This window comes from Hoplias malabaricus, chromosome 15, assembly GCF_029633855.1.
Source record: "Hoplias malabaricus isolate fHopMal1 chromosome 15, fHopMal1.hap1, whole genome shotgun sequence".
Taxonomy (NCBI): Eukaryota; Metazoa; Chordata; class Actinopteri; order Characiformes; family Erythrinidae; genus Hoplias; species Hoplias malabaricus.
Window position 1 is genome coordinate 16,737,578 of NC_089814.1, and position 24,233 is coordinate 16,761,810.

At 38.1% G+C, this 24,233-nt stretch overlaps 2 protein-coding genes across 2 annotated transcripts; one reads left to right on the forward strand and one right to left on the reverse strand.

The window, feature by feature from the left end:
* The first annotated feature begins 1,138 nt into the window (after positions 1-1,138).
* fkbp2 (FKBP prolyl isomerase 2) lies at positions 1,139-6,362 on the forward strand. Its single transcript, XM_066646247.1, has 6 exons — positions 1,139-1,262; positions 2,554-2,714; positions 2,799-2,911; positions 3,428-3,474; positions 5,429-5,464; positions 5,929-6,362. The coding sequence occupies exons 2-6, from the start codon at positions 2,556-2,558 to the stop codon at positions 5,988-5,990; spliced, it is 417 nt and encodes a 138-aa protein (XP_066502344.1). The 5' UTR covers positions 1,139-1,262; positions 2,554-2,555; the 3' UTR covers positions 5,991-6,362.
* Positions 6,290-16,257, reverse strand: ppp1r14ba (protein phosphatase 1, regulatory (inhibitor) subunit 14Ba). Its single transcript, XM_066646248.1, has 4 exons — positions 15,667-16,257; positions 11,021-11,104; positions 7,561-7,593; positions 6,290-7,390 (listed from the first exon to the last, which is right to left on the reverse strand). Exons 1-4 carry the CDS (start codon positions 15,856-15,858, stop codon positions 7,307-7,309), a joined length of 393 nt encoding a protein of 130 aa, XP_066502345.1. The 5' UTR covers positions 15,859-16,257; the 3' UTR covers positions 6,290-7,306.
* Positions 16,258-24,233: the final 7,976 nt, after the last annotated feature.

The window sequence follows — 24,233 nt, forward strand, 5'->3', positions numbered from 1 at the left end:
AGGCTTCACAATGGTAGAAACCCAAGTAAGTGCTCTCTCTTGTGATTAGGGCACTGTTTTACAGCCTAGATATTTAATGTGTGCTTTTGCTTTTTTTGCAGCCACAAATGGCCGTACTACGGTGTACATTTTAGGACATCCTCAGGCGTCAGTGTCAGTACTCAGGCATTGAACAAGAAGGCATCGTTCCTCGTAGGAAACGACTTCAAGTCTCGGGAAAACCATCGTCATGTCTCAGAACTCGTGTAATTAAACATCAGGCTTCAGAGCAAACGCCCTTAGAAAAAAAAGGCTTCAGACCAGTCTCCCTCCTAAAAAAAAGGCTTCAGACCAAACGCCCTTAGTCCAAACTCCCTCGGAAAAAAGCTTGACTCATGGGATTTAAAAATATGAATATGTCAGAGGAGATATTACTCTTTTTCAGAGCGGAGGCTCAATACCGTCTCTGAATATATTATAATGTGTTACTGTAGGCTGAGATAAAAAAAAAACGGCTTTGCAACCTCTGTACCTTTAATAAATCCCGATTTACCCGGAGCTGGAGTGTTTGCGTATGAAAGAAGAACAGTATGTCTTTGTGTGCTGCACTAATTTGCCCGGATCTTTAAAAACATGAATTATTCCCTGTATGTGTAGAAAATATATCTTAAAATGATGAAGCGGTAACACAAAATGAATGAATACCGACTTTTATATTTACTGTACTTTATTGACCTCAGGCAGCGGACACAGAGCAGAGACATGAAACAAAACATTAACAGAGAAACAGCGCCTCCAGCCGGACACTCAGTTACCTGCAGTCACATCCAGCAACCACGGCAACAATAACACACGAAAAAAAACGCTATATTAAAAGTCCCAAAATGACAAATTGTTTTAATATATTATTATTATTATTATTATTATTATTATTATAAACATTGCATGTATATTTGTCTATCATTTTTACTCAATTTTATTTTTGTTTATTTATAATTATAAACAATATATTTATATGTATATATTTGTATTTGCAATATTAACAATCAGTAATAATGCAATGTTTAATATGTTCAATATATAGAGCTGCGGTTTTAATATTTAGCTAAACTACATTGTTGTCTCAACAAATTTTAAAGTTCAGCAATTTATTTTTACCAGCTAGTGTATCGAGCATTATTTAAGAATGTGTCTTGCTGTTTCTGGATTCACAACTGTGCTTTACAGTTCTTTAATCAGAGATTGTTAAAACTGCCACACTGAGCACCACATTCAAACAGAAGGTAACGCACTGCACCGAAAAAACTCTAAATTATCTGCTCTCTTGGAAATAACGTTATTCGACTGTGTCTCAAAGAGAGAATTCCTGTATTCCTATGGCTTTTCGTTCAGCTACAGTTAGCTTGGTGTGACTAGCTCATCACAGACCTATCAAGTAAAGAGAAAGGGTTAAAATAAGGCCAATTGTTATGAGATATTTCTGATAATGTATCTCTGATAATTATTATCTCTGTTATTACAAATGTAGAAGACGCACTATTTAACTCGATGTAGTCGGTATTTGATAGTGTACATTTGTGAAGTGTCGGGTGGTACATTTGCTTTTTAATAGTTTTACCAAGCACGGCCTTAGTGTTGTAGGATTTCTATAAATATTTTGACTTTGTATTAACGTTATAGATTTGTACTTTCACATTTCCTGGGGCCTGGTTCCCTTCTGGAATTATCTAATTTTTATTCATTTTAGTTTATGAACGCGTTATGTTTGCTACTACCAGCTTCCATTTTCACAAGTTCAGAGTTCAGAAACATTATTTGTTCAATATTTGAACCTGACTTCTGTCAATTAAATACATTTCGAGATGTTTGATTATAACACGAAGTCCACCAATGAGCAAAAGCCGCGGTTTTGTTAACGTTTAACGACACGTCAGTGAAAGCGGTGCTCAGTAAATCTGCTTTTCCCTGTGCAGTCTCTGAAAGACATTTTTATTTAGAGAAAGGGCAGAGATTCAAGGGATGTAGTTTTAATCATAGTCCACATTTGTCAAAACTGTTGTCTTAATACATTTTAAAAACACATCATTTTAACACAAGAGTAGCAAACTATTTAAGGAATCATTATGTTTTGCACGAAGAGCCAATTAAGTCCCTGAAGGAACCAGTTTCTGCCCCTAGAGTAGATTCACATGGGAGGGTGGCCATGGACAGGTGCTGAATGCAACACATCCTTTAGGAGTCAACTTAATGTTCTCCAAGCTGTTCAACAACATGAGTGAATCACTGGAGAAGATGAGTAATTGTTACTTTTAAGCAGGAAAAGTTAACACAGCATGTAACTTGTAGGAACTATTATACCTAAATATAGGAACTGTCTGTATATGGGTTTGACAGCTCAGAATGATCCAAAAATTCATTCTGGGTACTAACTGGTAGTAAAATACAGAATGTGGTCAAGCCTCAAACAGAATAAAATGCACGTGGCCCAGATTTTAGTTTACAGAAAATAACCACAGTTTAAATGTCACAATATATTATTCAAAATCATCACTTTTATCCCTCTTCTGTTTTCAGATATGAGGCTGTATTTGTTGCTAGCTGTGACACTGATGTCCCTCCTCACAGATTTTGTGCAGGGGGCTGAGAAGAAAAAACTTCAAATTGGAATAAAGAAAAGAGTGGACAACTGCCCCATCAAGTCCCGGAAAGGGGATGTACTGAACATGCATTACACTGTAGGTGTCAAGCTAATTAATCATTTTCTCAAAAATTCCCTCATATCCCTACATACCTGACTGTTGTTTTTTCTTTGCCTTAAGGGAAAGTTGGAGGATGGAACAGAATTTGACAGCAGCATACCCAGGAATCAACCCTTCACCTTCACCCTGGGGACTGGACAAGTCATTAAAGGCTGGGATCAGGGACTGTTAGGGTGAGCTGAATTTTATTTCTGTTCAGTGTGTTCAGGTTTAACAGAGGTTGGCTTGTGGTAGTTGTTTCCACTGTCTAGTAGTTTAAGCATGAGTTGTACAACAGTTCAGATGTGAGACCAGAGGACAGAGAACCACAGACATGTTTATAACAAATGGACATCCTTCACTCAGTTGTTACTTGTATCATTGTAACCTGACTTTATTTAGTACCTCCTCCTATCTTTGTTTCTCACTAGTCACATGCTGCACCTAAATAAATACATAAACAAAACTTCCACTTGGTATGCACATCAGTATCTTTAACTGGAAGCCTCCTCTCTCCTAATCTCCCAGTGATTTTAAAGAAATCCTTAAAGTGGGCTTTAATCAATTTCTGGATTACTGACTGAAGCACAGATGAACTGAGGAGTCATCATTTAGGGATTTGAGACCCACACACGAAAAGTGTTCATGCAGTGTGTTATTTTAAGGAACTATGCTTTACAGTGTGTCATGTCTATTTTTTTGTTCCTTAGAATGTGCGAGGGAGAAAAGAGGAAACTGGTCATTCCATCTGAGCTTGGTGAGTAACAGTGGATGTCACTTACATTTGCGTAGATTTTCTTATCTATTGATTCCAAAGAGCATAACCTTAACCCTACTTCTTAGTATCGCCTAGGGCTAAGATGTCTCAGCTTTTGTTGGAAAGAGGGCTAGGACTAGATACCCCTCTAAACCGAGATTTTTCCAGGGCACACTTCAGACGAATGGTTATGAGTTCCTTGTGAATCACCCTCAAGATTGCTGCACAAGCAAAGAAAAAAAAGCCACAAACACCAGTATTTAATCTTTGGTTAAAATCTATGATAAGCTTTGTAGTATTGTAGTTTAGTGTAGTTTCAATGCATCATTTCCCTTTATTTCATAAAAAGCATAGAACATCACTAGTAGAAGGCTCAGTTGTAAGCTTGTAAATTTCCAGTTCCACCTTAAATGATGAAGCAATTACATTGTTGTGACTTTGGCTATTGCAGCATTTAAAGTGGGACTAGAAGGTTTGAACAAAAGCAGTAGATTAAGCAACTGATTTCCGCTTCACATTACAAAGAATTTAGTGAGTGTAAATACTTATTAAACACTTTAAAAGGCATATGATGCTCTAAATTTAACTATATTAAGGTTTAGCAGTTCTTCTCTGATATAACTACAGCATGGCAGCAAAGCACCACTGAAGCACAGCTCTTTGAAGGGGAAGACTATAAACACTACAACTGTAACTCAGCTTCGAGGGGCAAGATAATGTTTAAAAATGGGATTTACCCAAACTCTACTGCATCTGGTTAAATACTGCTACACAGCAGACAAGCTCTTTGTTATACTGTATTTGCAAACTACAACTGTCGTGCATGATTTACTACGAAAAGCCAATCAGGATTTGTATTGAAAGTTATCTTATTTAATGATGGATATTTGAGTATGTGAAAATTCAGCAAGAAAAACAAACAGACAAGGCAAAAAATGTACAAGGCACTAAAGCCCCATCCACAAAGATATGAAGTTTTTAAAAACAGATTTTCCTCTCTTCATTTTCAAAAATGATCTGTCCAGACAAATACTATAAAAGTTGACATATCATGTTTGTCCAGTAGGGGGCCCCAGTACCACTTAAGCCCCTTTCACACATGCAAGGTAATGTTCGGGAATTTTACCGGAGGAGCTTTATGTGTGAATGCGACCACTCGCAATATTCATCACGGACCTTGTCCGGTTTTTATCCTCCTTGCCCCCCGAGTAAAGACTCTGTGTATAGTTCATAAGAATGGCGTGGGATATGTTCCAGGGTTTTTCCCTGAATGCACAGCACCAGGCGCTGCGCCACACCTAAAGCACGTGTTTCCTTTCCCACGGTGAGAACGTGCCTGATGCAGAAAATCTCTGGCTGTGAGCTGCATGTGTGAACGACCACTCCAGGACATCTCTGGACCCTATACTCTGGAGTTTCTCTAGAAATTCTTTGGGGTTTGCGTGTAAAAGAGGCGTTAGAGAGACATCAAAACACCATAAGCGTGAGAGGAAAACAGGTGTTTAATCCCAAAACACTCCATACTCCCTGTGTAGTGCACTATGTAAGTCATGAAATTACTTTAATGTGACAAAACACATTAAAAAATATCCGGATCTGTGTGGACGTGGACTAAACATGGACTGTTTTGGCTGAAAGCTCCTGACTAAAGGAATGTCAAACCTCGGTGCAAGTTAATGAACAAGAATTTCACACACTTTATTGTACTTTAGTCCAGATCATCTGGTTTAAACAGGACCTGCGTGTAATTGAACATGCAGCTGGTCAGTGCTCAAATGGATATCTGCAGTGAGGCAGAAAGCTTATTCTGTTTCTGTGTGGCCAGGAGACATTGGCTTCTTACTTTTAGGGTCCTACACGTCTTCACAAAGTACAACCTGAAGTCTTGATGATATATAAACATCTTATGTAATGGTTATATCAGTATTAATATTTTTTTCTTTATGCATTTTAGGTTATGGGGATAGAGGTGCCCCACCGAAAATTCCAGGTATGTATTTTAGATGCAACATAGATTTTACAAATAAAGTGTACTGATCACTTGGTGATAAATCTTTAAACATCTTGGCATTATTCCAAGCCCAAATAGATTTAGTTTGCTGAAACAAATAATATGTAAAATGTCTTGTCTAGATCACACCTATTTCCAAACCCAGTCTCCTCCAGATCTTTATTTTGTAATCACTTAATATTCACAATGACAAATAGGTTTGCAGATAGTTGACCGGTTGTGTCCATAAAGAGTTTAACTGACTGTTAGTAATGAGAAAATACAGGACTGGAAGCTGGAACTGGATGAGTCTTCTCTATACAAATAGCCAAAGAATGAAATCAATTCTCATTTGCCTACATTACTAGAGACATCAGATACATGGTTTATTTCTGCAACCAGAAATATTGAACTTGCTGCATACACACATTGCCATGAGAATCAACTTGTTTTTCCTCCCCTAGGTGGAGCCACACTCATCTTTGAAGTAGAGCTGTTGAGCATCGAAAGGAGATCTGATTTATAGTGACAGATCAGTTTGCTTGTCAGTCTTAACCAGTCAGAATGAGTGTGCTGTAAGATCACCCTCCTACTAGACTGTAAAAAGCACTGAAGCTGGAGGATCACTATTGCTGCTTTGGAGACTGTGGCTGTTTCAGATGATTTGTTCAGAAGCTCAGCACAATTCAGATTAATCATGAAACGATCACTAAGTTGTGTACCCATACAATCGATTCTCAAATCATAATACTGAATATAGTAAACATATCACTAGGGACCCAGCATGTTTTAGCACCATTCTTTATTTTCTTAAAGAACCTTACTACACATAACTGGTTGTGAGAGTGCATACAGTACAGTTTTTCATTCCAGCAGACAGGGACTGTGTTTACCTCCTCTTTGTCAAAAAAAGTTCATTTTTGAGTTGAGCTGAATAAAAGTTTTATGTACAAAAAGGTTTGGACATCGATACTTGATTTATCATCGAGCTAAGCCTATGCCACACACTAGTGTCAAACTTTGTAACTCTGCCTTCATAGTCTTTTTTAAGGTTTAACATGGCCATCGTTCTGCATAATACATGTAAAGATTTGTTTAAAAAATCTGGTAAGAATGTAACAAAATTGGCAAAATCACTCCCAAGGTATTGCTACAATTCAAAGACGAATATTTTGATTAAAACATCTCTGTTTAAGAGCAATCGGATTACAGTTTCAGAATCTAGAGCGCTAAGCAAAGATCTTACCAGTTATACCCTTAACTCTACTGAATGAAAATGGTTCAAACACGCAAAACCCCTAAGTTCCTTCTTCCCCAATTTCACATCAAAATACCTCTATCAAAGACGCTTAAGTTAAAACACCACCTCTCAATTAATTGTCTCTAATAGCTGCCTTAGCCCATTTTGAAACAAGTGTTACACGCTCTTGTAAAAAAAATTTAAAAAAAAAAGACATTAAGTGAAAATATTAGGACAAAAGGGGGAAAAAGGCTTAATCTAATCTACTCAATTACAGATGCACTAAGCCATGTCCTATGGCACTTAGTGTTTTACCGTACAGAACTGAATAACACCAACCGTTCCACATTCCTCTCTTGTACTTTTAACCTAAAAAAGGACACTATCACACTCTCTACGTGAATAATATATTCAGGAAACAGTACTGAAACAAAGTAAGACAGTTGGGGTGGTTAACCTGCAGCTGAGATTGGCTTGGCTGAACTCCTTGTTTGTCTTTGTTTAGACAGACAGACACTGTTGTGTGGTGGTTGGGTCTAAGTGCCTGCCTCCACCACTCAAGGTTGGAATAACAGGTTCAGGTGTGGTAGAGCTGGTGCAGCTCATGGGGTGATGTCCCCCTTCTTCTGTGGAGTACTGAGCTTCTGCATTCCTCTCACCTTCTCCAACAGCGCAGCCACAAAGTCCTGCAGAAAGTTATCAAATAATGGAAATAAGCAGCTTTTATAATAAACACTTGATTTCACATGATTCAGATGTTAAAAGGCAGCTTTGCAATGTAGAGTACAGATTTTCAACATAACTTTAAGTATATAAAGAAATTAGGTTGAGATGAGCTTTCTCAAAATGGACTTACATCGTTAGGTTTATAACAGTCAACAAGCAGCATCTGGAAAACAAGCACATTTGACACATGTATAACCACTGTTGGTATGTTTTCAGTAAGAGACATTAAGTACTCTCATATAACCATGATGTTTGTGCCATCTGTTTGGGAACAACACACTTTTTTTTGCTATTTTATTACAAACTCAAGACCAGGTTCATTTTGAGGTAAGCTGTATTACACATGAAAGTATCTGACAATATCTGGGACACTACACAAAACCCAATTTCCAGAAAAGTTGGGACACTTCCTAAAAATGCAATAAAAACTAAGATCTATAATTCATTTGAAACTTTATTTAAGAAAGAAAACCCAGTTTTACCAAAAACAAGCAAAAACTTGGACTCCACTGAATGTAACACATTTCCAAAAACACTCACTGATGTTTCTGTGCAAAATTAATATATGGATTCCTGTTTTGTCCCAATGTTTCTGAGTGTGTTGCAGGTGTCACATTCTATATTTTACATAATTACATACGTATTTACTAAATAAGTTTGTCATTGAAATAATTATCTTTGTAATAGGGATGTCCGGATCCGATCTCAACATTGGTATCGGGGCGGATCACTGCATTGTTTTACTGATTTGTATCAGCTTTATTGGGCGTGATGTTAAGTCCAATCCTCTGTTTCCTCTAGACGTTCCTCCATGTTTGTAAATAATACTGTGATCTGACTGTGCTGGCCACCGTAGCCAACATACTTCTTTCCGACTGTTGTTTTCATTGCTGGACCATGTTGGGTTTTGGACCCATACTCGTTTTGAAGTGAGACTATTAAACCCATTATTTGTTTGAGATATGCTGCTTTCCCTCAGCCAGAGGAGAGAGACAGATACTAAACAGAGAATGTGTCACTTTTATTAAGCCAATCAGCAGCCAGATTTAGCAGCCTATCATTTAGTGCAGCAGTCAATGGAGTCACAGTCCCGCCTACAGGGGTTTGTTTTGTGGCTGCGCTGAGAGAATTGGGTCAGTGCTGAAAAAAAAACATTACTTATTTTACCACAGTGTCTTGAAGAAACTACTTTTTTCCCTCAACACATCTGATGACAATGAAAAAAATCATTTGTTTGTTATTTAAAATAAAAAGCAGCAGTTGGATGCAGGAAATTTCTGTCTTAATGCGAGATATTCAGTGTCAAGCAGATACACTGGGCTGAGTTTACTTAGTGTGCACTGTGTAACAGCACTATCTCGGAAAATCTCAGTATCAGATCAGGACTCGGTATCGGCAGAAACTCAATATTAAAAGACTTGGATCGGGGGCAAAAAATAAACTTGATCGGGACATCACTACTTTGTACTTTTATCAGTTCAATTAAAGTAAAAATATTTACAGTTTTATTTTTCCCCATTAGACTTAGAAAGGGTCCCAGCTTTTTTGGAAATAGGGTTTGTACCTTGATAACACAGGCCTCTTTGCATTTTATTATGTACATTAAAATGTATAGATTCCTGCTGCATTGGGTTATAAAATCTTGAAAAAGCAGCATAAAATTAGAGAATCATATGCTTTTATGAACAATAAAACCTTTCAGCTGTCTGGGGCAATTACACAAAAGTGTTTAAGACACTCTATATTGCCAAATGTATTCACTCATCCATCCAAATCATTGAATTTAGGTGTTCCACTCACTTCCATGGCCACAGCAGTATAAAACCCAGTACCTAGGCATGCAGACTACTTCTACAAATATTTGTGGACGAATGGGTCGCTCTCAGGAGCTCAGTGAATTCCAGCATTGTACTATGATATGATGCCGCCGGTACAAGAAGTCCAGTCATGAAATTTCCACGCTATTAAATATTCCATGGTATTATAACAAAGTGGAGGCGATTGGGAATGAAGCCAACTCTGCCATGAAGGGGTAGGCCGTGTAAAATGACAATGCTGTGTCATACTGTGTTACATAGTCATAGAGGTCGGAAACTTAATGCAAAATAAATCATTACAGACCTCATTTGGCCTTCAGATTAGTGCATACACAGCTTCATGGAATGGATTTCCATGGCCAAGTAGTTGTATCCAAGCCTTAAATCCCCAAGTGCAGTGCAAAGCATGGGATGCAGTGGTGTAAAGCATGCCGCCTCTGGACTCTAGAGCAGTGGAGACGTGTTCACTGGGGTGACAAATCATGCTTCTTCATCTGACAATCTGATGGACAAGTCTGGGTTTGGTGCATTGTCCCAAGTGCAAAGTTTTGTTGTGTGGGGATTACAGTGTGGGGTTGTTTTTCTGGGGTTGGGCTCTGCCCCTTAGTTCCACAGAAAGGAACTCTTAATGCTTCATCATACCAAGAGATTTTAGACAATTTCATGCTCCCAACTTTGTGGGAACACTTTGGGGACAGCCCCATCCAGTTCCAGTGAGCAAAGCAAGGTCCATAAAGACATGAATGAGCGAGTTTGTTATGGAAGAACTTGACTGGCCTGTACCTCAACCTGAGAGAACACCTTTGGGATGAAACTGGGGCAGAGCAAGGGCTTCTCTCTCAATATCAGTGTCTGACCTCACAAATGCCCTTCTGGAAGAATGTTTAAAAAAATCCAATAAGCACACTTTTATAGCTGTAAAGGGTGGGCCGACATCATATTAAGCCCTTAAGAATGTGATGTCACTCAAGTTCATATGCCTGCGAAAGCAGACGAGCGAATACCTTTGACAATATTGTGTAATTTGGTAAGTGTTTTCAGTTAACTTCCTGCCCATCATCCATTCTTTCTTATCCTACTTATTCTTACGCTAAACATGGAAAAAACTGCATTGCACTCATTGGGGATGTGTGCTGGTGAGAGAGGTTTTCATGTTTTCATTGTGGAAAATCTAGAGTCTAGTTTATATTTGAAAAGGATAATAGCATGGATATTTTACAGAAAGGCAAGATGTACCCAAACTTTGGTAAGCAGCATACAATAGTAATAGAGCTTTGCTGTACAGAATTTGTGAGCGTTCCAATGTTTCTCAATTTGACAACAATTCTGACAAGCAAAACTCAGTATCTGTGATTGATGCTTTGTAATAATTTAAAATAGCATTGTGCAGTGTAATCGTCATTTCAAGAAATCACACCCACAGCGATATCGGTACTTAGAAGTGCTCTACCTGTAAATAAGGGCACGACACTTGGTGTTTGCTTTAAAGAACCAGTGATAAAGAAATCATATTCGATCAGGCAAACATCTTCCCTGCAGAGTTATTTGCTAAAATCTGCATTCTAAAGTAAAGGTTAACAAATGCAAAATAAAATGCATAAATGTCATTCTGGACCCCCAGATCAAGCAAGAATGTCACAATATGTGGTGTGACTGTTTTCACATGAAACTAGTTGAAATGTCAAACCAGCATTGATATGTATATTAAGAGGCAATTATTTTCACTGAGATCTTTGAAGACAAAGAATAATACAATGTGTCAAAGGTATGAACCTTCACTCTAATAGCTCTCTCCACGTCACTGGGTAGGTCCAGTAGCTCATCCACATCAATCTCCAGCTCAGGCACTTCATCTTCCTACAACAGACACAAAACAAATGGCAAGAAAAATGGTCATTAACCATTGATACAAGCCCTTAAAGAAACATTTGTACATAAAGAATGGCAAGTGCAGATGAATGCAAACAACATAGAATATCTTCAAACACCACAATGACACTTTATCATGAATTGGCAGATTAAAAATATTCTGAAATTAGGGCAACGTTGTTTTTTTTATAGTATGTTATTGTGTGTGTATTGTGGAATAAAATTAAACTGTATAATGTAATTGTGAGGGGAAAAAGAGCATTACTGATATAATACATAAATATCAGCAAAATTATCAGCAAAAATTGCATTAAAACAGAAATATGATGTCACTATTTTAAAGCCTCATTCCTCCCCATCAGCACTGGGGCTTTTTTTTTTTACAGCACCTCTGATCAGTTGAATGTTTCTCCAGTCAGTGAACATTTGGCAGATACACCCTTATTATTTTATCTTTTAAATATTGAATGGAAATATGTCCAAGACCGCACCGTGACTTTAAACATACACACAATGAAAAAAATCCTGCTTGGCTGAGTTTCCTTTCCTAAACCTGTGCACACAAAATCCACCATTTTAATTTCTCATCCAGTTTGGCCTTTAAATTAAAGTGAGGTCTATGCTACAGGAAATGTAATTAAGCAGAGGATACACTTTAGTTGTTTCATGCGGGTGTCTTCATTTTCTCCCATATACAATTATAAAGTGCCCTGTGAAGGACTGGCGTCCCCTCCAGGGTGTATTCCTGCCTTGCGCCCGATGATTCCAGGTAGGCTCTGGACCCCCCGCGACCCTAAATTGGATAAGCCCTTACAGATAATGGATGGATGGATGGACAATTATAAAGTTTTTACAAATTAATATATATAATTTACATTACAGTTACTTTTGTGTAAAAGCCTAATAAATATAGGAAACAAAAACCAGCAAACTACTTAAATTATGTTACTCCAAAACAGAACACTGATGTCTTTTGTAGCCAGGAGTGTAAGAGCGCATATAGGGGCTCAACCTCTTTGGGCAGGTGGGGTGGCTGTGCCAGTCACGATGTACTAATAAGGAGACCTAATTGGCAAGAAACAAATAAAGCAATAAATGCTTTTGCAATACTTTGTCTTTGATAGAAGTCATATAAATACTTCTTGCTTGCCATTTTCAAACTACTTAATGTTTTACTTTTTTTATTTCTAATAAAAATCCACCTGTCATTTTTAATACAACTCAATATTTATCATAGAATTACAAAATTAGGATAAATGTTACACAAATACATTACACTAAAAAAACACTGTTGTACCGCTAATATTTTTGCCATAGAATGCCCTCCCTATTTGGACAGGCCCTTTCTTTTCATCTTCATAAAATGTAAATCAGATGTTGACAAACCAAACTGAACTCAAGCTATTGTCTACATATCCGTGGATAGGGGGATTCTCTAAGGTCACTGGTTTCCTCACTCTGTCTCTCTACAAAACAGGATGTGTTGAACCCCCGGGTGTGAGAGTTGATAACCCTTGTTCACTTCCTTTCAGTATACAAAGCACACAATGTGTTCAGTGTATTTTCTTCTTTCCACAAACACAGGCCGCCTTTACCTTCATATTTACCGATATAGAGGCTCTCTTCAGCTCTGTGGCTGTAGAAATGATAGGAATGATGTAGGCATGACGCCAACGCCAAAGATCCAGTCCATGTGACAGAAGTCACCATTCATTCAATGTTTCCTCCATTTCTGCCTTTCACTTTCTCTGAATCCACAATCTTTTTCAAATCCGCGTGGCATCCTCTCACTCGGCTTCAGAATCTCACAGCTTTCAAGGACAGCTGTCATTGCACCTGTTTTTAAATCAGCCTTGGCTGCCCATCTCTTACACACGCAGCCATAGCTGATTCAGAAATCTAATCATGTTATATCTTCTGAATCATTCTATATTGATAAGTATTTTAAATATTTCTTGACACTTTGAATACATTTTAGAGATCAGATTTTGTTTTTGACATCATCTCTTCATATTCATAGTCACGGTCATTGAGGTCTGTGATCTTAACACAATTAAAACAAAAGATTTTAGTAGTTGTTTTTCACAGTAACGATGGAATCCTAAGCAATGACTTTTTCTTCAAGAAATCAATGATAATGATTTATGAACAGTTACAAGTAGAGGAATGGCTTTTGTCTCTTACCCACTTAAAAGGAACACTGGGTAAGATTTGCTAAGTGTAGGAGAAGTGTAAGGGAGGTTTTCTACCGTCCTCTAAAAGTTACACAGTGCAGTTTCTGAACCTGTGGTAGCAACGACAGAGGCCCTATTCTCCTTTTTACAGGTCAGTGAAGCATCGCAATGATTTTATAGCAGTAATTTTAAGGGAAAAATTCTATTCGAGTCTTGCTAGAATGTTTCTCACTTTCACATGGCCACATTCTCCAATTCAAGATGGACACTATTCATTTTTCCAGAACATTTTCATTGATTTCACTACATTACTAGCTAATTCCTCTAACATTCCTACTGATTTGAGCTGTTACGAGTGAATAGATAGACTTCTACCTCCCTTTGAATTGAGTAAAATGCATAAATCAATATCTAATATACCAATGTTCAAAGTGTAAGCCGTTGCTAATATGGAGAACCAAAACAGTACAATAATGTACTGAAAATATTGGTTTTATGATTATCCAAAAAGTCTGATTACATTAAAAATACACATATTTGCATCTCCCTGGCCTAGTTCAGTGTACAGATGGTTGAGGGAGAGCTGTGATGCTGTATTTTACATGAGTGTGAGAGTATGTGTGAGTGTGTGCAATCGCAGTCACTGAGCAAGCAGAACTGTGACAGTATGGGAGCAGACCTGAGTTATGAAAGAATTTACACTGACCCATATTGCTCTGCAGCAATGCTACAGTGAGCTGGCCTATGTTGCCCAGGGCTGCTTACACAGTCCAATGGAGCAGAGCAGAGTCACTGCTATTTTCACTTATTCTGCTTTTTTTTTTTTTTTTTTTTTTTTTTTTTTTTTTTTTTAAAAGGCTGTCTGTAATCCTTACTGTCAATCAATATCTCTAAAGCTTATTTATGGCAGCTTGTGTGTTACACTAGGACATTTACTGAAGCAGCTTTGTAGTTTAAAAATTACTAAAAACCATACAGCTCAAAGCAAACATGTAAATGCATAAAGCAGAGCACCACAGCCATATTTCCTTTATGTGAAAGCCAATTAATCTGCCTTACCATAAAAAGGGAATTTGAGTCATTCCCCAGAATACTGTACATATTACGTATATAAAAAGTGGGAAATACAAGGTTTGCAGGCCAAAGACCTCAGGTATTAGCTAACAGTGGCCATCTTCCAAACCATTAAGAGGGTAATAAAAAAAATACACAATATGTACCCTGCCTCAAAGGAAATTAATTGTGCCCATTGTCAAAGATTGTTATCCTTTTAGACAGGCTACACTTGACTTGAATTTGAGCCAAGGGCTTCTGAGATGCACCTAACTGGGAGTGGGACAATTTCACAGATAAGTTCCTCTGTTAGTGCACTTTAATATACAATCAAACTCCTATTATATCATATTAATAATAAAAACAGGTTCGCTTAACAATCTGTTAAATTATGTTTTACCAATTTCAGTGAAACCTGGTGGATAATGAGATTCCAGCAGGATACACTTACAAGTGATGTTCATAACCTCTGCATGCATTTCTCTGCACATTGAAAGATCTGAGACATCACCTGGGACAGGTAACCAGAGGTATCGGCTCACAGAACAAAGCATAAAGACTCAGGCCTATGGACTTAGGGTTCCTTAACACAGATAACCTGTATTTCTGAAATGAAAATTGGACATCTTATGACAATAATCTGGGTCAGTAATTCGCCCAAGAGGCTCACTAATTACGGCACGCTTTGGATGTCTGAACAGATGACATCATCTCCTTGGCTAAACAGGGAATCCTTTAGATCCCTGAAGGCAAGAACAATAAAATTTAGAACATGTTTACCTAGATTTATACAAACCCACTCAAGAATATATATATGCAGCACAGTCTGAACAAGCGATAAATGGCCAAGTCTGAATCTATTTTTATATGTGACAAGAATTTCTGCAGGCGAGAAGCTTGTCAGATTGTATTAGGCTGCATGCTGTGACAAAACTAGGCTACTCAGGAACAAAAGAGATAGTCCAATAACACTGTGTGAGATGGTTTTCTGTGTTTATAAATTAATTGGCTTTAATTGGCTCACTTTAGATTTCTTACTTTCACCACCTGCATCACCTTTGTTTTACGGCTTTGTCTGGAGTTGGATTGCCACGCCCTTCTGTGTGGAAATCCTGTGAATACCGGCCTTTTTAAGCCTTGTGACAATGTAAAACCGCATTAAGTATAAGTTAAATATTAGCATAACTGAATATTAAATTAGAAAAAAATGGAGGTGAGCCTGACAATGTTAACAGACACCGGCTGGCCAAGCCGACAAAGGATCCCTTCTCACTTGTAACAAAGGGTTCTTCAAACAAAGCGTTAACGTTACAGGAGTCCTACCTCGCAGTCGTATAAAGTCATTAACTGGCTAACTATCCACTCCTCCAGGTTCAGTCGTCTTCTCAGTTCTTTTCTGTCATATTTAACCGTCACTCGCCCTTGTTTCTGTGGAACATCTTCCTCGGTGCCAGGAGGCGTTTGGAAATAGACCCGGGGCTGTGGAGTCGACTCTGGACTCGTCACCGCTGCCATTGTCCAGTGTTTAAAAAAGCCTTAGAAAATGTCGTAGTGAGAGGGAGGAAAAGACTCGTAGCATTAGTTTAAGGACAGCACACATCTACTTGTGCTCTGCCATGTGGACCTCCATTGCATCCTGCAAATAACCCCAGCCCCGTTCTTTCTCTTTTCCTCCCCAGTTCAGCAGCGTATTCTTTGTAACTGTGAAAATGCAGCTCCGGCGTTGGGAGACGTGAGCTGTCGGGAAAAGCGAAAGGATTAATTTGAGAAAGTATGTGACACATCAAAGTCCATCTTCCAGGCTCCGGCTATCAATTGTCTCCGCTCATGCACAGGTTGTGGGCGCCTCCAAGTGACCGCACCTCCCTCCCACTTTGCCTCCTTCTCTGAAGCACGTAGTAGCAGGCTAATGAAGATTTATATAAGTCGTGCTGGAATTAGACGAATAAAGGATGTGTTTGGATGAGCTAAAATGTAAAAGCTGCTGAAAATGTTAAATATTTCCTGAGTCACATCGGTAAACACCCCCTACGTCCACTGTAAATGGACTATTCCTTCAAATCACATCTCCTACTTACCGGTACGCAGCCATGACACCCAGCTGAGCTTTCTTTCTTTATACTAGCCTCACGTTGTAGCTGTAGGACCATGGACCAGTCAGTAGTACTTAGCTTTCTTGTTCAGATAAATTACCCAAGGCAATATTCTTGCTTTCTGTAGATGGCTACAAATCTTTAACCTCCCATTTCCCTCTTATGTGCATTGTTTTGTTTGTCCATGGCAAGCATTTTGAATGCTCAGGAGATTGTTAAGAATGCCTCAAAAATACCAAATATAACAAAGGATCATGGCTTTAGTCTTTATATATATATAAAAGCTTCTTTGTCATTTGTTAATGTGGTGTATTTGCAGCCATTATATCTTCTTTATTAATGTAGCCATTTGTCAGCAATACCAACATATCCTTATGTTTAAGATTAAGTACATAATTTTGTCCTCAGCTGAATCAGCCTATAACATATAAATAGACTGATATGATATGAATTTCCATTATAGCAACTGCTCTATATGCTGTAACGCCATACATTTGGGTGGACAGACAGCAATAGTACTGTCCCTCGGCATTTTCCTGTTGGAGCCCTTTTGACACAAGGTTTAATTATCTGGATAAATTATTTGACTCTACTAAACCTAGCCTTAGGAGAGCACTTGCATTGCAGCAACCATTCTCAAGACTGGGTTGTTTCTGTCTTGCACACCAGTTCTCAAGTTTTGAGGTTAAACCCTCTGAGCATGTTATGTGTATTGAGTTTTTTTGAACGAAATTTTCCAATATCATTATCACTAATTGTGCATGTCCTTTTTAAGTGTAGTGCTTTTACACATTTGATTAATGAAATACTTTAATTATTTGATTATCAATTAATTCAGGGAACACTGAAGAGCTGGTATCTGACAAAATTTCATGTTGAAATGAATTACACCACTGCAGTTAAGCCTAGTGAATTGTAAAATGAAGACTTGAAGTCTTTCCACACAATGACCAAGATGATGTTCAACTTAAAAACAGAGGTTCGATCAAGTGACACACCACTAAAAGAGAGAGAGAGGGAATTGTTCTATCACATTCTACAGAAAGGTTATACTGGCTGTGGCAGCTTGAGATGGTTTGTCCTGGCTCTGAATATTATAGTCCATCCAACATTAAGTTATGTTCAGCATAGCTGAACTGTACAGGCTGCAGTGCGTCTCTATGGGTTTTGAGAAGGCCAAGCCTAACATATTTTCATCATACATAATCTAATCATGTTTGAAACCACCTCCTACGCACTTTTGCCTACTACACTCATATTTAATATGGCACTATACAATATGTAGACAAAAGAAAGCTTTTTGTTACTATATAGAGATTAATGGTGGTATTTATGTATGATGTCAGCTGTCTAGATGGCTCTTAAATGACCTGAACAAGCCACCTGCAACTGAGAGAGCATCTCAGAGAGCAAAAAGAATTATTTTGTTGCCATAACTCCCACTGTCCACAAGATGGAGCTTGAAAAATGCGTCAGAATTTAAAGAAATCCTAATTTTGATCAGTGCTTGGCTGTGGTTGGATTACTTCTATAAACCAGTATAGCATTGAAATAAAAGAATATGGCTAATGGTTGTTTTTAAGGTACTGGTAATTTTTAAAGATTCTACCTGATACAGGGAAACATATGTTGACTTATATTCTTTTCCGGGAACATCTTTTGGAACATATGAGATGACCTCGAACCAAGAGAACTCTGAGGCATTTCTCTATGATGTATGATATTCTCCTTGTATAAAAGATTCAGGTGTCATTTCTTGATTCAGCATATGGGAATATGTTAATTGACTATATGTATTCTGAAGTACCCTTGTGCCCATATGTATATTTATCAGAGCTGCGTGAGATTTCCTCAAGGAATGCCATCTGAGAGCTCGAAGGCCAGGCATGTTCATTGTGATTTCTGGGGCCATTTCTCTGCATGTAGCATAGCACAGTAAATAGTTTAAGGCTTCTGCACCTTTGTGCCAAGCATAAGCTTCCTTGAGCTGCTAGCAGCATCCCTAGTCCTGAAACATTTAGGGCACTTACTTCATTATCACCATATTCTGGTCTGGACAGAGAGCACGACTGCAGTGGCATATATAAATTGCCAGGAGGCACACACTCTCCAGCTGCACAGGCTAGCACATACATTAGTTCTGTGAAGTAGTGTGTGCTATGCCACATGAGCATCTAATGAGACCTCCTCTCCAGTGGGGACCCCCTATAAGGAGAATAAGGATTCACCCACAGGTTGTCTGATAGATCTGAGAAAAAAAAAAAAAAAAAACAGCAAGCCATCTCTAGGCCCCGCAGTCATGGTTGGAGCTCCAAAAGGTGTTTCAATCTACTTTACCCTCACAGCCATTGGGCAGGTGGCTGTGTCTCTTTTGGAACAAAGTGCATGCCTGACTCTGAGGAACCTCAATACCCCACTTGTCTGAACAGCTCTTCATGGCATGGGCATTGGCCTAGTGTTGGCTTTTTTTTTTAGTATACCACTTCTGACAGCAGTTCTTCTATAGACTATGACCTGGTAGTGGCTCCTTCAGCATGTCCCTCCTGTCAGTGCATTGTCTACTGACATTGGACCTGTGAGCATATTTTCAACACTCCTCATATGATTAAGACTTTGATCATATATTTCAGGTGGTCTTATGGTTGAGGGCCATCCTTTCCTTCTGCATCCTGGCCTTTTCGGCACCATGCCTGACCACAGGTCAGAGAGGAAATATGCTGTTTGGGAGATGGCTGTATCTTTCCCAATGTGATACACTGAATGAAGTGATAAAAGAACAAAAAGGTAATCCACATAACCTCACACATTCGTGAGTGTTAAATCAACACTATTAGTGTTAAATTAACACTGTTAGTGTAATAATTTAACACTCTCAGTGTTAACACTAATAGTGTTGATTTAACACTGGTGAATTTACTGTGTAGTTTTCTAAATTATGAGAGATATCGCGCCCCCTCCAGGGTGTATTCCCGCCTTGCGCCCAATGATTCCAGGTAGGCTCTGGACCCACCGCGATCCTGAACTGGATAAGGGTTACAGATAATGAATGAATGAGAAATATCTCAACAAGCTTTCCTCCATTTATGAGCCTTGGAGCTGTGTGACTGCAACACTACATAATATAACACATACAAAATATCATGTAGCAAGTCTATAAATTCAGATTAAAATGATTAAAGGTAAAAATAATAAGAAGAAAATCATTCTGTTTGTCATGTGTCTAAAACCTGTGGTATAATCTGGTTATGATAAAGATCTTCAGAGCTGTATGAATGTGCATATTGTGGGTACATGTGTAAAACATTTGTATTGGCCTTTTTAGGTTACTGTGAGTGTTTTCAAATTACAGAATGAGAAGTGCTCTGAACCCTCTGGCAAACTGGTGTTGTACCAGCAGGTGGCAGACTGTGATCATCACTTTTCTAGTGTGAGTTGGATTCTGTTCATATTTTCAGGATGCCATTATACAAGGACAAGGTTCATTGTAGGCAGGTAATTATTGAAGTACCTGTGCAATAAATATAAAATAAATATTCATTTTATGGGAAAAAAAAGAAAATAAAATTAACTTTCTCTAACACATATGTGTAGCTTGTACTGTAGTCTTTAGTTTTAAGTCTTATCACTTTGTTATGTTTTATCACTTAAATTTTTATTGATAAAACATAACAAATTAGTACCATAATTGGAATTTTAATTATAAATCTTACTTTACTACTCCCTCCAACAAAGCCTGATGATCATTATTATGAGTGTTATATTAATTGACACACACACAAAATATGCTGCTTTTAATGGCAGGTGCTTTTATCTAGAGTCACTTGCATTTTAAAACTGGACCTGCTAACCAATCACAAAATCTCTGAATATCATGCTGTGAGAGGACCCTGACCAATCAGTAGTATGCTCAACAAATTGTGACATCATTTATCACAATCATGATAAAATATTGTTACATTTCCCTTCATTTTGTCTGCATCAACAATCTTGACTATCCATCTGTGGGTTTTAGATTTTTAGAGATGTGCTTCCCCTATAGAGCAAGCTCTGTATGAAATCTCAGCTAAAAAGAGTCTCATCCAGTCCCCTAATTCAGCATGTAATTGGTTCAGCGGCCCTTGTGTGTCATATGGCAGCTTCAGCTTATGAGCTCTGGGTCCTGCAGCACTCTCCAAACCCCCATGTTCCTCTCTACATCTGCCATAAGAAAACCAAGCACTTTTCATGTGTTAGTAAAAGAGTTAATGGAAACGTAGAAGCTGTTCCAGAAGAAAATCTGCAGTTTCCCTTCAGCTGGAGAAAAGCAGGATTTGGGTTGAGTGGGCTGGTCCTAGACCGCAGAAGCAAATCGATTAATAGCCACAATAGGACAGGAGAACCAGCATTTGGAGAAGAGTATTTCAATGTACTCCATTTCCATGTTTATCTTGCTGCTAGGATAATTGCCAGAACCCCCTACTGATGCAGAAGAAAACCCTAGCTATTCTTTTAATCATGTTTAGATTCACATTGTGTTTGCAGCTTACCCAGAATCGCTGGGCACAAGACAGGAACACATCTTACAGACAGGGTACTCCATCACAGCGCAACCCTCACCCAGTCACTCACACATAAGTTTAACTTGCTTTTTAATAGTTTGAAATGAAAGAAGTTTATTTCTGAGTGGATACATTTGTGATGAGGTATGGAATGTTTTACAGCATGAGGTCCTCACCTTTACTCTTGTACCTCATTGCTCTTTAGCAGCTCAACACAAGGGCATATGAGGGTTAATAGTGTCTTAGTAAATTTGATAACAATTCCAGGGAAAACAATTGGATTATATTTGATATATTTTTCTTTCAGCAGAGTGGTCATAAAAAAATATTAATGAACTGTCCACTGAAGTTCAAGAAACCAAAGCTGTTTTTTTCTGCAGCATTGCTCAAGGATTTTGGCACCTTTATTTTTAATGGTGTACAGAGGCAACTCTTCCCATCATCACCCATCAAACTGCAATCCAGCCATCCAACACGAGCGTAAAAAATGTTACATAACCACTCACCAGAGTGGCTTGAAATGTTGGATAACGTTCAAACAGAGCATCCAAGCCCCCTTCCTCCTCAACAGTTCAGTCTATATATAAACTCTGAGTCGAGCTGAGATGGAGGGTGGGGGGGGGGTGCTAAATCTACCGCAGCAAGCCTTTTAGCTGTAGTGGTTCACTCTCTTATTCTCTCTCACTGGCTGTAATAGGACTCAATAACTAACTCCTAAATCACTGGTTTAAAATTCCCTCATTGCTAGGCCAACAACCATGGAGATCTAGAAAATAAGGCTTTGCAGGGCTCCAGTTGCAAGATGATGATGATGATGATGATAATGACAGAGTATAAATAGTGTAACCGCATCCTGATGAGACACCTCCTCCCTTAGGTTAGGAAGCATAAAACCATTTTCATTTGAGAACATTACCCCTGTAGTGTGTGACCACCGCTATGATACACTCAGAAAAATCAGGCAAAGTGAGGGCCCTCTGCTCTGCTCAGGAAAGCAATGTAAGGGCACCACTAGGAAGATGAATCTAAAGACTACAGTGTTGCTTTGCAGGGCCAGTGAATCATCCTCACCCTGAAGTGACACTATGTTGATGACTAACTCGCTTCAGCTAGTGATTCATGAAACAAGCACCATTCTCTGCATTCTCCTCCTACCTCCATTTTACTTTCTACATCTTTTTAAACCAATCCCACTTCTACTTGCTCTCTAGCTTTGACATTTGGATGACCTGTGACCTGACAGACAGCAGGATAGATACTACACATATGCTTTTACTCATATTTGGATTGTTATCTTTATTGTAAATAATAATTATAAAAGATAGAATCTCTAATTTGCTAAAAATAAAAAGACCAAAGGAGAAAGGGTTTAATCTAAATTGATGCACCATGTCTTTGAGCAAGGGCCAAATTTGACTTCAAACTTTATCATCCCAATGAAAAAGATAAAAGGAGAAACCAGTCTTTGGTCATTTTATACAAGAGCATCACCAATTTTATATTTACGTTTGACATTTGTAATATAAGTACCTTATTAACAATGATAAATGTACCTTTAAAATATACTGTCAAAAGCTATGAATAGATTTTTATTAACCAGTCCATTACCATTTTACTAGACTTAGTCCAGTTGGCTGAACTAGGTTTAATTCCACAATGCAACATCCATTGGCTCCGTGTTCAGTTTTCAGAAGATATCCTTAGTATGTTCAGAAAATTGTGACAATTTATCACAATGACGAACAAAAAATGTTGTTACATTGTCCATCATTTTGTCCATATTACCAAACCTGACAACATTACCCACTACTCTGTAGCCACAGTCCTGATAGTATTTCCTTCTGGCACAGGCTGTTATTTGGGTGTTAAGTAAGTTCCAGAAATTCAGCAAAATAAACATTTTAAAGTGCAATGCTCCGTTGAAGATAAACCTACAAGGGGAATAATGCCACTACATGCTAATCCACAAAAAGCATTTAAATGAAGTGTTTATGATTATGCCTGTTTTTTGCCTACAGCTTATTTTATATAAATGCAGGATGTTATTAGGCATTTTTCTAACAATGCCTCCTCAAAAACTGAGATCTATTTTAAAAAGATTTCACAACATCTGATTGATATTTAAATTGGTAAAAGCTGAACACTTCGTAAATGAACATTGTCATACTAATGTTCTAAAAACAGACTGACAGAATGCTATGTGAAATAATGCATTAAAAGTCAGATCAACCAATCAGAGCTCTGGCAAAACAACTCATCTTGTTTGTAAGTACATGCAGTGAAAATATGGAGACGATTACTTGAGATACTTACTACAACACAATGAAGGTTTTAGCAGTGTTTATCCAATAGTTTCCTAGTCTGTTTAATGTCTGGTCGTTTTGGTCAAAACTTTGCTCACAGTGTGTGCCAGTGTGAGGTGGAAAACAAAATGAAAAAATAATTGTAAATTGTGGTAAATAACAGAGAAATTATGTTTGTGTTCTTGGTCTGATTTTTACTTACTGTTCCCAGGGTCTAAAAACAAACAAACAAACAAATAAAAACATTACATTTGTTGGGAGGGCTCTACAACATCAAAGAATAGTTTTCTTTATATCTCTGTTTCTGCTAGATAACAAGATCAGATGCAAAGACAAAAAAGGGTTTCAGCTCAAGTCTCCTGCTGCTCAGATATTTCACCTGTGATAAGAGCCCAGGAATCTCACCAGTGCCTCCTGTGTGTCTCAGGAAAAATCATGCTCCTGTTTATCTGCAGCTGAATAAAAGATGTCTCACCTCAGACTAAGAAACTTATTTTTTAACATCTTTTGATGTTGTAATCTTTTTTCAGTCAGAAGTATCTCAAATCTATGTTTTGTCTAATGCTATTTCTATAAAAATAGTTGATGGTTTCTTAGCCATCAGTGAGCAACCTTTAAGGAACGAAGATATTCACAATGTTAAAAATATCAAAATTCATATTTGGTTTGAGGGCGGCTCGGTGGCTGTTAGTGTTGCTATCACACAGCTCCAGGGTCCTGGAGTTGTGGTTTTGAGCAGGTGTGTCACCATGTGAAGGACTGGAGCCCCTTCCAGGGTGTGTTCCTGCATATTTTCCCAGTAATACTGGGTAGGCTCCGGACCTGAACTGGATAATCCGTTACAGACAATGAATGTATGAATGAGCGCTATGACATCAAACTAAGGCCAAATGTTTTGAGTATTAAATAAGTGTTTTGAGAAAAACAATTTGTTGCTTAATTTGTTATCAGGAAAT

What these genes read in the sequence shown, in the direction of transcription:
- fkbp2 (XM_066646247.1), top strand. Translation starts at nt 2,556, where the DNA reads ATGAGGCTGTATTTGTTGCTAGCTGTGACACTGATGTCCCTCCTCACA. An exon ending in TACTGAACATGCATTACACT is followed by an intron (nt 2,715 to 2,798) that starts GTAGGTGTCAAG and finishes CTTTGCCTTAAG; the next exon opens with GGAAAGTTGGAGGATGGAAC. An exon ending in TGGGATCAGGGACTGTTAGG is followed by an intron (nt 2,912 to 3,427) that starts GTGAGCTGAATT and finishes TTTGTTCCTTAG; the next exon opens with AATGTGCGAGGGAGAAAAGA.
- ppp1r14ba (XM_066646248.1), bottom strand. Translation starts at nt 15,858, where the DNA reads ATGGCAGCGGTGACGAGTCCAGAGTCGACTCCACAGCCCCGGGTCTAT. An exon ending in TGACTTTATACGACTGCGAG is followed by an intron (nt 11,105 to 15,666) that starts GTAGGACTCCTG and finishes TGTCTGTTGTAG; the next exon opens with GAAGATGAAGTGCCTGAGCT. An exon ending in AGAGAGCTATTAGAGTGAAG is followed by an intron (nt 7,594 to 11,020) that starts GTTCATACCTTT and finishes CTTGTTTTCCAG; the next exon opens with ATGCTGCTTGTTGACTGTTA.